Source organism: Venturia canescens, chromosome 2 (genome assembly GCF_019457755.1).
Source record: "Venturia canescens isolate UGA chromosome 2, ASM1945775v1, whole genome shotgun sequence".
NCBI lineage: Eukaryota > Metazoa > Arthropoda > Insecta > Hymenoptera > Ichneumonidae > Venturia > Venturia canescens.
In genome coordinates, this window is record NC_057422.1 from 10301568 (window position 1) to 10317455 (window position 15888).

Sequence of the window (15888 nt, forward strand, 5' to 3'; positions counted from 1 at the left end):
CAAGGAAAACTTTTCGTTCTGCGTATGAGTTTTCTTATAAGTACGAACTATGATAGTCCTTGATTAGAATCTCTATTGCTCGTTATTAAACTTTGTAATTAAACTATAATTGAGGTGTGTCGTTGCCACTGTTTCGTGATGGGTCTCTAACTTATCAACCAGTTAGAGTCATTTATTGTTAATTAAAGTTAAAGCAGGAAACGAATTGGAGCGATATTAATCATTTCCTTCATCAGTTTCCAACTCCCGTGGCTCGTATCGGGAGAAAAAACGAAAAAATAATTTTTCGGACAAATAGTGAGCTTCATATGACACTCGGCAGCCGGAAAACGGAAGAGATTCTCGGCGGTTGATTTCTAGAAATGGAAATCGACCCTCGCTTGTCGCATTACCCAAGCGTATTCACCCTTCGACTGCTCACCCCGTATATAGACACGCAAGTGTCCACTCGTCGGCCAGTCCACTCGTTTCTCCTATTTTTTCACCCTTCCGAATTCTCGACTCATCATTCTCTCTCTCTCTTTCAGCACTCTCCCGGATTCCCTGCATGCGAATCCACCCTGATATACACACCCTGCTTTCCATCGCTTCGTCATCTCAAGTCGAATTTTTGCCGAGCGAACTATCTTTCGAGAGGTGAAACAGTCCGGTTGACCGTGAATAGGAACAGGGGGACCCCGGTGATGGCGTAAAATTTGATCTTCTGGTTCATGAAGCCTGTGGTATCGCACTAAACAAATCTCGTCTCGTGACCATGACGGGATTTGTAATTGAAGGGATGTTTACAGTCGGGCAAAATTGCGGTACGAATACCTTGTGATCTATTTTGCAAGAAATATCTTGAAGAGTCATTACGAAATGAAGCAAATGCCTTAGAGGAAGGAATTTGTTCATTTTTGTGTGTAGGATTATGGAAAAAGCTATTTTCAAAGTTTGGGAAAGGCGATATCGTTAATGAGCTTTAATGAGATATTCAAGAGTCGGTTGAAAGTTGTCCGGACTCAAGACGTCGCAGGGAGGCAGTAATAAGAGTACGAGTCCGTGATACAATGAGAACGAGGATATTTCTCGACGACTATGCGTCGTACATGTGAGACCAGTTCGCTCACTTGGCTCTAATTAATCTAAACGATTATGCTAGAGCCAGTATTATTCGAGGCACGAAATTAATTGTGGGGAGTACCGTGTGGGCCAGGCTGCTCTGGGTACTCGTACGAGTACTCGTAGACGCTTCTACAAGGAACGAGAGATATTCTCGGACGACGAAAGTTCGAGCTCTACACCAAGAGCGTTTATTGTCCCATAGCTGCTGGTGTCCTCCTCTGTACGAGGCTTTCTCCAGCCTTGGGGTTGTACGAAAGCTTATACATCCCCTGTCTTCCAATCTCGCTGAAACGTTTCGGTCGTACAAGCCCCGAAGCTTTTCGAGTACCATACAAAACGTGCCAGTCGTTTGAACGAACTCGTTACGAAAACGTAAAAAATATTTCAAAGTACGCTTCACCTTCCAAATTATGCCACATTTTTTTCCTCCCATTTTTAATGAAGGTGCTGTGAAAAAGTGCAAAGTTTCAGGAGTTACTCTTACCTTGACACTTGATCTGTTTTTTAGTTTAATAAATAATAATTGTTCCTCTTTAGATTTCAGTTTTGAACAAAAATTTCTAAGGCCTGATTTCGTCAGGTGATTCCATTAACCACTTTCTTTTCTTCTAAACATTTTTTTTCAAAGCTCTTGAAGTAATCGTCATGAAGAATTTCGACCTACCATTTGCGTGGGCTGTGAGAAGATCCCTCAACTGTTGCTGGCCAGTAGTCAGTTCTACACAACTGACCCTCACGCTGAATCTGGCCCCGGTTCGTTGTCTTTGCTCCGAAATTCCACGAAATAGCCAAGCTATCGCACAGGGAATTGCCCCGAGGGTGTGACCAGCTTCCGGGGTGCCAAGCATCGTATGAGATTTTCCTGTAACGTGAAAATTGGCGTTGATGGAACGTGTGATAATAACCATCATTAACGTACTTAACGGTCTATCGAAATTTTTAGAGGCTGTTTTTGTGAGTAGATTTCGGATAAGTGCACTCAAGACATTTTTTTCTCTTAGTCTTAGAATTGTTATAGCAAAATATATTTGAACTGATTTTTATTTGAAATGAAAATGATCAGAATCGGTATCACTTTCGAATATGATATTTCAGCTCAATCTTTTTTCATCCTACGTAAAATCGAATATTCATAAATTTCATTTTCCATCGCAGCTCTGACAATGAACCAAAACGAAGTTTCCACTAAACTTGAATTAGCTGAAGAACGATATTCTTAGGATTTAAAAAAATTATTTAATCTCGTAAAAAGGTCACTTTATCGACTGTAAACTTGTTTATTCTAAGCATATTTAATTCTCGATTTTATGTGTGAATAGATTTGTCCTAGCATTCGCTCATTCGGAATAATTATAATAGAACTCGGGGCGCCGTAGTCTCGTGTCGAACTAATTTACCGAGAGTGCTGTACAGCATCCGGAAAATTGCGGTTCAGCGCTGAATAACGCAAGCGTTGGACGACGCGCGGCGTGTTCGATCGGTCCTCCATAATTGCGATGTTTGATTTGTGGCCGAGCCGTAGGCAGCTTCGTGTGATTAATTTGTTTACAGTTTAGTGGGCGGATGTATCGCAGTGTATTCGTTGTGTGATTGTGGCATGTGCTCTCCGATGATACGAGTTTTCGATCATAAAACTTTCCAGTCGGAAGGGATTCGTTGACGAGATAAACGAGATACTTTCACACAGATTTGCCGTGGACAGTGACGTATTGTATTGCGAATAAACCGATTGCGATTCTACGGTAAAAAAAATTTGACGAATTTCGAAACGACAGGAAAATATGAAAACTGATCAATGGAATGTTTGACAGATAATGGATTTTATGACAGATTATGAAATTCGCGTTAATTCAATGAAAATAATCCAGTGATGCTGATGTACAACTGAATAATTCAACAAGTATTATTGAAACTATGATAAAAACTGTGAAACATTATTACAGTCACTGCTAATTGATTCGCGAAATGAATAGCGAGCTCATTAACAGAAAAGTGGTACTTCACTGTACCATTTAATCCAGGAAAATGGTCCGACCAATGAAGCCGATTAGTACCAACACGCTTTGATAATTTCACGGAACATTATTAGAATTATTGTTGGCTTCGAACAAGTGCGATTCAACCGTGAGGCTAATCGCTTTATCGTCGTTTTAGATAATAGCGTAAAGGAAATACGCATTTTACGAAGAAAGTAGCAGGCGAAAAAAAAGTATTGAAAAAACCGTTCCGACAGTCGGTGAATATTTGGATAAAAACGAAAAAAGTTAAATGGGCTAGAATTCGGGCACTGCCTCGAATAATTACGATCATAATTTTATTTCATTATACAGTAGTGATGGAACAAAAGGAATCTGTGAGATTTTTTATGTGGTATGAATGTCGTGGAACGGAGATTTTACGATAAGGTTTCGAGGGTGGGAAGAATAAAGAGAGAATGGAAGGGAAAAATTGCACGCGAAGAGTAAGAACGGCTCCAATTTTACGATCTTTCACAGCCATCCCATCATTTCCGGGACGGAAAACGAGAACCGGGAAAGATTTAACTCTTCGGTACTACGTTTCCTTAATGAAATGAGCGGGACGAGGCGAGTTTCATTGTTGGGGGACTCGCGGATGCTTCTCTATCCCATTTCTAAGTAAGAGAATCGAAATTCCCTGACAATGATTAATAAAAGAATATAAAAAAGGAAAGAGAAGCCTGATGACCAATCGTATTTGGATACCTTTTGCGCTCGTTGTCTCGGTTATTACCGAAGTTAAAATACAAACGATCAAAAGACACTAATTAAGGATTTTCAATAAATGGAGATATCTTCACCCTTTCTGAAGTAGATCTCCCGTACAGAAACAAAACATAAGAATAAAATGAGCACGAAATTCTTCAAGTTCATTGGACTGTTGAATTGAACGTTCTTCATCCAATTCTCAGTCGACGCTGGTCATTTCAGTTACATTTTTTCCACACGTTTCAGCGCCTCGTTCTATTAAAACGGCTGCATCGCAATAATTTTGCTGAATCCGTTAATGAAATGAAACGAAAGCGATTGTTTGGACTGGAAGTTACGCAACGAATAATATTAGAGTCAACGTAATTTATCGGTCTCTATTAAAATTATCATAAAATATATATAACTCAACAGAATAAAGTTTACTTAACGAAGTGTGGTGTTCACTCGGGGGAGAAATTACGGCATTTATTTCTCCCTGGGTAAAGAAACGTAGAAGAGATGGGAACAGATGAAATATAAGGTCTCGCGGATATCCCTCGGCTTTAAGATCGCACCGACGTATATATAAATGGTGATGAATACATAACTCGAGCGTGGAATAAAGATAATCCGACGACGCGGTAAAAACCGAAGAATACGGGAAAGTGTCCCAGTAGCATATTTTATCTTGTGGTCTTACGCCCCCTCCTCCTCCCCCGTCTTCCAGCAAGTCCCTGGATCTTAATTTTTCTTTGTTGCACTTTTTCAATAAAAGCAACTGACAAAAGTTTCTGGTATGCTTATTCTGTCATTCTCTTGTTTTTCTCACTCGTCCATTTCGCCATTCTGAATAGTACAATTCTCGTAGAATCTTCCTTCTCCATCATTCGATCGTACAATTTTATTTATTTTTTCCTCTTCCCGAATATCTTATGACTGTATATTTTCCTCGCCCATTTTCCCACCATTCTATAATCATGCATTTGCATGCAAACTCGATATCACTACTTAAAATGTAAAACAACTTCGTGTCTCAGCGAGCTGCTGCTGCACACCGAAAGTACACTTGCAGTCCATATACCACAGTCACATTTGAGCATGGTGTGGCAAGGCGGAATGAAACACGTCAGATAAAAAAAAGAAAAAAACAAAAAAAAAATGCACAACGAGGAGAATCTAGGAAAGCTTGCCAGTACCTCGACTGAATAAATAATTCGAATTCGTCCAATTTTTAAATTGTCTAGTAGCTGAATCCATCTTACATTTACTATGGAAGATGTGGCTTACAAAATGAATTTTCCACTTTCAGGCACAATTTATTCATTGAAAACAAATTACGTGCTCAAGTACTCGAGGAGAATACTGATAAACAATTCCATTATCGGTCTCTGTACATTTACAGAAAAGCTATTGTCTTCGGTTGTGGTAGTTCGACATGAATAATAAAATACAATATAATTAATGGATTCAAATATAATTACAATGCAACTTGATGGATTAAAATATTTTTGTTTTTAGAATTAAGCTGAAATTTTATGGCCCAATCCATTGTTAAATGTAGTTGCCAAGGGGAAACTTTCTGTTCTGTTTGATTGACGAACCTGCCAAAAATTGATTTCAATCGGGACGAGCCGAAATGTCGCACGTACGTACGATTAAAGTGTCGACGAACTTTTCGATGTTATTATCCAGCAATGAGTGTGGGTGAGAATGCACATACTCGTTGTGTTCACGTACGAGGACGAAGTATTTTGATGGGACAAGTTTGTTTCGTTACTAACTGCTGGCTTGATAAGTTTTCAAAGTGGGTCACATCCACTGCAGTTGTTCGTCTCTATTCATATTCAGCGAACGAAATTTCATAATTTCTTCTCAATTTGATGATGCTTCACTAGAAAGGCATTCGTAGCTTTCTCACTATTAAAGTTCTCACGAGTTCACACATTTTTTTTCTTTGCCAAAATTTTGTAGGAGGATCGTAGGATGAAAATCTTATGTTTTAATCATCGGTATGGCGGAGCAACGCGTCATCTGTAAATAGTGCATCAGATTGCAGAACGATTTTTTGAGATGTCCTTAAAGCTGGAGCGAGAGAAAAAGACGAGAAAGTGTCGTTTTTACTTTTTTTACTTTCTTTCGTCGCACGTAGTGAGTTTCCGTCTTGGGCTATTCTTCTGCTTCTTCTCCGACGTCTTCTTCTCCTTCTCCTTTTTTACTGCTTGAGTTGTTCATTTACGTAATTATCTCGTCTACGTCCGGATGGATTTTCTTCGGGATAACAATGGCGTTTTGTCTACGAGGACGTCGAACTCGAGATAGTACCTGCGAGGGGTGGGATGAGTAGACGTTCTTCTTTTTCGCTTTCACCCTTGTAAAACTGCGCGGAGGGAGGCGAAAAAAGAATGCAACAAAAAAGGGCTTGGAGGATATCATTTCAGGTCATGACTTTCTCCCTGTCACGAGGCTTTTGCCTTTTGAAAGGAAGAATATACAACTTTTAGAGTTACCAAGAATCCTACTCCCCGTGTCTGTCATTTCCATTCGTACTCTTTTAAAAATATTTGTACTTTCACTGTTGAACTCCTGATTACTTTCCGGTGCAGTGGACAAGTGCAAACAAAAGTTCGCGATGTGCGGATGTGTTGAAATCTCATGACATTGGCGCGAAAAACAAGGCCTGTTGGGAGAACTTTACCGATACACTTCGCGACCGTAAAATAATGAGTCAAGGATCCGAACATATTTTCATCTTTGCTCTTCTCCACTTTTTTTTTTTTTTTATTCAGCTGATGAGTGAGACTTACCAAGACCCGCATGACCGAAACAGAATAGACATCCATCGGTTCCGTTGATCACAGCGTGGATGACATCGGTGAGGGCACTCGAGCAGATTTCAGTCTGAAATTAACGACTCAAAGTTAAGACTCATGATAATGGCATTCGTAGTTAAAAGAAACGAAGATTCCTCTGATGCGCAACGCGATAATCAGAGTTTTTGGCTATTGTCGGAGATCGCCATTCCCCTAATTATTCATAGTGCCGATAACAGTAAACCTCGCTCCAAAAAAGGTTAAATAAAACAATGGTGTTTTTTCGTTAGTTTCAGCTTCAGATATATCGCACGAATCTCATGTCTTTCGAGCTCAAAATGTTGAGTTTAAAGCCAGTAAAAACCGGGAGTTCGGGATACAACATTGAGGAAAATTGAGGGCGCGCAAGAAGCCAGGGTGAGAAGTGTGGGATACTTGAGAATAATGACTGGCCGCTCTCGTCAAGTGTTTAAGAAAGCGCGGGACGACGTTTCGGAAGGAGGGTCGGTAACTACCCCGGTCGAATGAACTTGGGTTGGGACAACGGAGTGTACTCTCGAGAGATTCTTCCTTTTTTCTTCTCATTCTCTTAAACTACCCCCTCGCAGTCCCCACGGTACATCGCCTCGTTTTCTTCGTAATATATTCATAGATCTTGACAACCCGAGTATTTTGCCAGAGGCGTCACTGGCTGCAGAAGGTTGATCGTGGATTCAACCAGTTTTCACCTAACTCTTTCTCCCGATCATTCTCCCACGAACGAGTTATTCGAATTTTTTCTCTTCTACTCACCAATAATTGATAAAATATTGTCAGAGGCTTACGAAAAGTGCGCGTGCATCAGATGAAATGCTGGGCTGAACTCGTACTTCGCGAAAAACGCAATCCCTACTGGAATCGATTTTCGAAACGCGACGCTAAATCATCGTCACGCACGGAAGGCTGGCTCGAAGCTCCACGAAAGCTGAGTCTTCAACGCCACGTCCCGAGCATTTAGTCACGAATACACGAGTTTTTTCTGGATGAAGGGTCCTTGATTATACGCCAGCTCGACTCTGGGTTACCAAACCGAAATGAAGTTTTAAATCCCCGCTAGCGTTCGTTGAGAAACGAACTCATCTACGCGTAGGATTGATAGGAATTCGAATTCTCATAGGGGTACGTGTGTAGTAGTGAGGTGGATCGAGCTTAAGGGTGTCGCCGAGAGGGTGGAAAATTCTCGAATTTCCTGCGGAACCTTCACCGGATGTTTCTGCCTTTTTCATCTAAAATCTCCTCGTACAATATATGTATATGGACGAACAACGTGTACATATTGATCGATACTGGTGTACCGACGTTTTTACCATTAAGCCTGAGGGGGACGAGTGGTCTTCTTCAAGGGCATAGATCCATTCCCGAGGATGATGGAGAATGAGAGTGAGACAGAACGTGTCGATACCTCGGCCAAACAAGATTGAAATCTTCACGAGGAGTGCGAGGCAGAGGATAGGATGAGCTCGGAAAACCAAGATGGGAAATGGGAGATGAAAGCTGAGAGCGTTCTACATGAGGAGGGGGGGGAGGCTGTATTTCGTAGTACAGGAATAAACCATCGTCCTCCCTGGTCCTTTTCACTTTTTCTCTATTTCCGTGGTATCCTTTCTTCGATGTAGAAAAACGCAAATGCAGACGCGGAGTGAGCAAACGAAAGAAGAAGAAGGAGGGACGAAGCACGCGAAGATCAGAAAGACGAAGAAGATTGGAAGGAAACGAGAAAAAAGGAATCGCGTGTTGGCTGGAAGACGAAAAAAAATATCGAGTCACTGTGGTCTCGTCGAGGTTTTGTTGTTGGGCGCGATCGCGCGGGGAAAGGGCAAAATGAAAAGTCCGGCAGTCCCTTTTTCGATATGGTAATTCCAATCTGTCCCAGGCATCTCTCCGAGGGCAACCTCATGGCGTACCGCATTTTTTACATTTTATTTTTTCACCGTTAGCGGAAGACCTCTTCGCTACCCTGGTAATACCTTCTTTCACGGTACACTCTATACGTATACGAAACTCGCGCACATCTTTACCCGCACAAGTCAACTCGCACGATTTTTATTGGTGGCTCACACAGGAGCGGTCACTATTGAAAAAATCCGGGTCTTCCGGTATTGGAATATGAGCAAAAATAATCCATCAGCATAGTAATAAAACTTGATATTAAACAATACACATGAGAGCGTGCTCGCAGTCCTATAAGTTTGTTTATATAACGAATATACAGATCAAGAAAGAGGTCGACACGAGGCCCTTTGTCGTTAGAGTCAGAGTCACTTTTTCGACCACTGCAACGCTCATTTAATCGATAGATCTCTTAGAGTAAAGTTCATTGAATAAAATATATAATTGCTCTGCTTAAACTTTGTGCCATTTATTTCAAAACCTGCTTCCATAATCCAATATCCGGATCTTCGGTTTCTGAATACAATCAAATTTTCATCCAAGGTGAAGCAAAATCGCGGGTTTTAAGGAAAACAGTTGCACATCACGATGGATCAGTCGGTATATCGCAACCGTGAGTGCGAGAGAGACAACTGCATTTCGAAATCGAAAGTCTTTGAGACAGTTTGAACGATTAAAAGAAGCTCTGTCAGCCGACTTTTGCCGTCGTCCTGCGTAGGCTGACAGAGCCTTTTTTAAATCGGTCAAACCGTGTGAAAGAATTTCCGATTTCGAAAATTCCAAGTGAGGTTAGTCGACTGATTCATATTCTTAAGGGATCGAAGAATGTGTTCGGAAACACAAGTTACGAATTTTCGCTTCTTGACGCAAACCCCTGTCAATTAAGCTGTTTGTTTTAATGATCGTCGAAAAGAACACAAGATGTTTTAGAAAACGGTCACGTAAGACACTGAAGTAATGTAAGGCGACAAGGGGATATGTAATAAAAGCTTGTGTATACACAGTTATATAGTATACTCTTCATTTCGTCGAGGTGAAAGAGAAAACAACAAATGAGAATCATATAATTATAACGGGATCATCTCTCGGGGGAAGGAAAAGCAGCATGGCAAACAGTCTTGGAAGAATATACGTATACAAATGGTGGGCAAAATAAAGTATATATCAACAAAAAGAGACGTTCTACGGTCTCGATTCTGCGGGCATGTGCGGGCGCAGGGAGGAAGCTCGAGGCTCTCTGGCACTGGATGCTGATGCCACTCTCGGTCTTTTCCCCCTTCACGTGTCCCAGAGCAAGCCGTGACGGTTAATGAAATACGTGACCGGGGCCTTCGTCATAATCTCAAACACTTGATTCCATGGGTTCGTGTGCTTGCCAGAATGGAGTATACGGAGAGAAAGGAGAGAAGGAGGAAGATGGGAATTGAGAGAGCGAGAGAGTGGGAAAGTGCGGTGGGTGCTGCATGGTGAAAGAGAAATGCAGAGAAGCAGAGATATCGCTGATGATGGTACGCAGGTAACCTACAGTCCGACCTCCTAATAAGCACGGTAGAGCCCCCAAGGGGAAGAGTATTTCCGAGAATTCGGGTACCCCCACCAGGCGCGCGCTCAACGCTCACTGACACTCTCTGTCTCTCTCGCTCTTTTTAGCATGCGAACTTCCTAATAAGCACGCTTGAACAAATAAGAATTTTTTCACGGTAAGTAAATATGTAAAATATCTATCGATTGGATGTATAGAAACCGTTGTGTGCAATACATACCACAAAATTGTTTTGTATGATGCACATAGTATTACATTGTATTGATAGGGTATACATATGACATATGTCTTCACAATAGCAATCGAATGAAGTGACAAATATTACAGTATGGCAGAAACAGTGAAAAGACGTAAGAGCTCCGACTGTGGCATACAAGTCGAAGAAAGTACTAGGGTACAATCTGTATCTCAAAGCGTACCTGTACTTTATTCTACAAAAGAACCGACCGTAATGAAACGTAATCGATACACGTTTGAGGAAAAGAAGAAAATCTTGGAGGAGTCCAAAAAATCAACGTCGCAAGAAATATGTGCCAAGTACGCATTGAATGATAGCATTCTCCGTAGATGGAAATCGAACCAGAATGTTATCGAGAATGCCGCCAAATCGAGCAACACCAAAATATTGAAAAAAATAAATAAATCAAACGATCTTGATGCGGAATTGTTTACGTGGCTTGCCGATTGTCGCCGCAAAGGCATTCCCGTTTCTGGGCCAATGTTGTGTCAACAAGCACTGGTCATTAACTCCAGGGTTAAATATTGATTGCACATTCTTTGTTTTATGTATTTAGAAGACGACATCGCAGAATTCCATTCGTCTGAGGTTCCATCTTCAATGGGAGAATTCGGCTCTATTGAAAACTATTCACCTCCAGTTGATCACGTCATGAATCAAAATGACTGTCAAATGAACGAAAATACTAATTTTAATTATTTGTCAGAATCTTTGGAAATTTTGTACGAAAGTTTTTAAATAATAAGAAGCATTAAAAACGATCATACACATTGTGTATTCATCTCATTTTAGTCTTTAGCTAGGCGTGCTTATTGAGAGGTCCACGTGCGAATTCACTAGAGCGCGACTCGAGCTCGGAATTTGAGTCGGAGTGGGGGAAGTGCTCGAGCGAAAAACTGGGGAAGCGTGCTTATTGCGGGCGTGCTTATTGGGAGGTTGGACTGTATATCAGAAGGCGGGCGAAGTCGAGAGCATCTATGCACAAAGAGAGTTCCTATTCTCTGCTTGACTCCTTCTGCCGCCACAGGACTTTCATGCAGGACCTTGATGTCCTCGATGGTCCTCTCCCACGCTACTATGCCCGTCTATACGTTCGAGCACTTCCGTCCCCTTCTGCTTTTCGTGCTAACACGAGAACGAACAAAATTTACATGGCAGCGACAGCAACAACGGCAAAGACGCCGACGAAGGGATCGTTCATCGCTTCGTCAACGAGCGACAAAGGATTTCGATTGAATCACCTGGCAAGCAAAATCTAATCACTTTGATAAACATGAATGCTCTCGCTCTCTCTCTCTCTCTCTCTCTCTCTCTCTCTCTCCTCCCTCCTTTATGTCGCCTGTGCTGCTTTCCTCGTTTACCGAATATTCGACTGTGTGCGAAGACAACGGTGCTGGTCATCAATATTTACAAACTTCGTCATGATCGTCCTCGTCGATACGGAACGAAGATCCGGACGCAATAAGGAGTGAGATTTTCATCGGTGTCGTAGTTACTGAGAGGAGTTTATTCTTACACGTCGGGCCGGACAGATATTTGTTATGAAATTGTTGTCGATGAAGAATGTTTTATTTCATTAGTTTGTATATTTTTATAAGACGCTATCGGTAAACCAACGTTAAGTTCGGTTGAGAAACTTTTGCTGTCAGAATTTGAGATTTCCTGGTTTGTTACTCGAGCTTGATGAGATTCAGGATTTGAGGAGAAATTCATTGTCGTCTGCAAATAAATGTCACAGTCTTCGACTGCCATTGGGAGCCTAATTAACAATAAATGGAGGTCGATCGTTGTTTGCTTATATTGGAAAAGCTGACTAATATCCATCGGGTCTTGTCAATATAATTTTCTCTACTCATTTCGTGCCGCTTGTTTTTTCCTTAAACTCGGACGTGAACGAATTTCTCTAAGAACAAGGTTCAAGTCTGGGAGAATGAAAAATCGTCGGAGAATTCAAAGGGGCGTGCAAACTTGGGAAAATAAACCGCGAGGGACGGACAAGTCTCAATTAGGATTGAGACGGAGAGTCGGCGAAGCCATTAATTTCGTTTGGGTGTAAATTAAAAGCGGAGCAACGGTAAGGAATACATGTCAGGTCTTTACTGCTCGCGCGTGTGTTTGTGCGTGTGTGCGCGCGCGCGTGTGTAGTATGACTTACAAAAGGTATGGCGTAGCACGAAATGCTCTCTCATCGTGTGAAAGGGCACACGAAAAGCTCGCACTGTTGATGCTTGATGTCCTCTCACCCACACCCATGGATTGAGCTTCAGAACGCGTTCTGGTAACGCAATATTGGCGTAGCTCTCCTGAATACGAATCATCGGTTGGGATCCGAGCACGCCCGGGCTTCTCTCTCTCTCTCTCTCTCTCTCTCTCTCTCTCTCTCTCTCTTTTCTGAACGAGAACGAGAAATACGTGGAGGAAAGCTTATTGAGGAAGTTTCGGAACGAGGATATGAGCATCAAACAATGTACAACCAAGAAAAATCGATTTCTTAAATTTTTTTGAAATTTTACAAAATTTTTTAGCAACGATGATGAAAGATGATTTTTGAAGTCTGAGCGAAGCACTCGAGTCTTTTGGAATCAGCTCTGAAGTGTTTTCAGTGTACAAATAACTTTTGGCAGAAATACGAACGAATGGCTCATTTTTAGAAGAGTTTCTTTTCAGTGGATTCTGTTTAACGGAAATTCTGAAATTGATAACTAATCGAAAACCGTGCGGTTTAATTGGTGCACATTTTTTCTGGTATCGATTTTGTTCTTCGCTATATACGGAGGCAGAGTTGAATTCCACCGTTGACAGAATGGGTCTACAAAAAGTTTGAGTTTCCTTCTAATCTTGCTCTACCCTCCGAAAACCGCTGGGTGTCGAGGGAAGAAGCGAAGAATTAAGAGCTTTGAATTTCCATTCCGTTTTCCCCACCGGAGACAATGTGAAAGCCTTGTCAGCGCGGAAACTTTCTCAAATCTATGTTTTTTGCAGGCTGCTTTTTCTCGAGAGAGAGAGAGAGAGAGAGAGAGAGAAAAGGGATCCCGGAAAGCATCGTGCGGATGGTTAAAGAGGGAGGGGGGAATTGACGAAAGCTCGAAGCTCTTCGCGGCTAATGGCGGGAAATAATCGAAAGGCGCCACGTGTACACTCTTCCTTTTTGCTTGTATCTCGAAAATCGTGACGATTTCTCAATTCACAAGATTTCTGTGATTCACGCACTTGTCGCTAGCGACAGCGATGAGATTTTCACACCAGACGAAACACACGTAAAAGATGTTTGAGGGTGTTCGTGAAAAAATAAGAATGACCCTTATTCCTTGAAGCATCACTTTGCGAGCCTTGTGACCCTTTTGGTAACCCTTGATGCTGGGAATTCTTCGTTAATGTGTATTGTGGCAACGAGAGGGTTTGCCTCAAAAGGAATGCTGTGCGAGCATCCGCAGCGAATGTTGTATCCGCAAATTGATTATTTTTTCCAGTCCCTAATATGAATTAAAAAAAAAAAAAGAAACAAAAAAAAAACAAATTAAACATTCTGGAAATGGAAAAGCCACAAATTCAACGGATTTTGATCTTTTATCAGCTTGGTCAGCACGTCTCATATCTGTCTCGTAATTTTTCGACCATACGAGGGTTGCAAAACAGTTGTATTATAGCCCGCTCGTGACAGGTGCATTTGCTTACCTCGCAAAACAGATACGCGTGGTCGCAATCCGAAGATAACTCTTCGGAAGTAATCCGGTACGTGTTAACCCCGAGCAAACCCCTGAATAATATCTCTCAGGAGATAAAGAGTGTGATTCTCGCGGGACGACACCGCACACACAAAGCGCGACTGTAATGTAATGTACGGCGAATTCATCCTTTTACGATAATTTTATGCACCGACACACGGTTTTCAAAGAGACGCGATAGGAGGGGTTGGGATTACGGAAGGGTATATAGATATGTAGCGACGTTGGCGGAAGAGGAGAACGCCGTTACGAGACTATTAGACGGGCTTGGGAAAATGCACGAGATACAAATATATTTTGTTTGTTACATTTGATAGTTTCCATAGATCGGTAATTTTCTCGATAGTGGAGCTTGCTGCAGCAGACTTTACACACTATTTCTGCAAACTCGGAATATCACACGTGAGGTTAAAAAAAAAAATTGTTCGTTCACGCGTAAAAGTAAAATCTGAGAAGAGCTCGTGGCTCGGCCCCTGTACTGCTGACGATTCGGCGGTTGCGCTCGAGTAAGACTTAATCGCATGGAAGCATTGGTAAATCGAGTTTTCTTCAGCGTTCGTCATGCGAATCCGTTTTCGTCGTTTTTTTTCAGTTCCAAGTCGTAAAGTGACACATTTATTTTTATTCAGAATACATCTAGCATTCGTATACGCATGAGAAGTAAAAACTAAAATATATGACAGCAAAGATAAATTATCGACGCCATTTTTAAGGGGTCGAGGCACAAATCTTGTTCTCAATTTCAACCATGGTGCGAGTGAACCACGAGATTTTTCCTTCCCCGCGTTCTCCCAAGAAATTCTCATTCGAGTTCTTTCGTGAATCTTCAAGTTTCAGATTTGGCTATAAAATCACGATAACTGGGTGGGCGTGAGCCCTCGAGGGCAGGGAGAGCGATGTAACTTGAAAAGTTTTCGATCCCCTTAGCCAAGAAACGGCTGCATGGTAGAGCCGCGACGATGCGTCGCGCCACCGGTTTAGCCAATCGGGGGTGGTTTCGGTGGGACGAGCGCTCGGTTTATGCCGGTGGGATGTGGTAAGAGACTAAGGGACAGAAAGAGAGAACGATCGAAGCGAGAGAGAGAGAAAGATAGCAAAGGGGAAAATTGAGAGGGGTGCTCGGTGGAGCGCTCGTACCCCAATACCCCCACCACCCCGCGTGTCGTGAAATATGTCGCGATTTACACGGGAGATTGGCGTCATTGGCGCCTGGGGAGCAGCAAGTGCGTTTGCTCTTCCGCCCCCGGCCAGAGGCGAGCTTGTGAGCTACCATAATATATATGTACATACGTATAGAGACCGTGGTGCACAATTCTGTCGGACCAAAGCGAGAAACCAAGATTGGGGAAAGAGAAAACAAGCGAGATAGGTGAACCGACGAGGCCGGGGATCAAAAAAGCATTTGGGCAAGCTGGACAACTGAGCGCCAACAGGGAGAATGAGCGAAACGGAATGCGAGGCTTAAATAGAGAAAATAAAGGACAAATACTGTATACCGCACAGAGTACGCCTCGTTCGGTATCGAATGTTCGCACACAGACGCAGTTCTGAGGGATTCAAAATCGAAACCACTGTCGACGCTCTCTCATATTGCGTCGTCCCCCAGTACATCGCGCAGCAATGCCAGTGAAAACAGAATCTAACGCCTATATATTTATATCAAGCTATACAGCAGCGTTGTGCGTTCTCGTTTTACGCAGTTATAGCCGGGATTGCATTGCCGGAGAGCACCACCGATGCGACACACACCAGCTGCGATTTCATTCAACACAGATGCGCGAACGCGAACCACCTACCGATCACTCACCGTTTTATAGGATTTCGATGAGCG

General features: G+C 42.3%; 1 protein-coding gene across 3 annotated transcripts in view; it reads right to left on the bottom strand.

Moving 5' to 3' along the window:
• LOC122407184 (uncharacterized) overlaps nt 1–15888 on the bottom strand; it is a 297472-nt gene that overhangs the window by 15346 nt on the left and 266238 nt on the right. For all 3 annotated transcript variants that reach the window (XR_006260168.1, XM_043413215.1, XM_043413216.1), the window contains exons 9-10: nt 6617–6710; nt 1769–1966 (exon numbers count right to left, since the gene is read on the bottom strand). Coding sequence is in view for 2 of the 3 variants with exons in the window: in XM_043413215.1 (XP_043269150.1) it covers nt 1769–1966; nt 6617–6710 (292 nt within the window). In the remaining variant the exon portion in view is untranslated. The remainder of the gene's footprint in view (nt 1–1768; nt 1967–6616; nt 6711–15888) is intronic.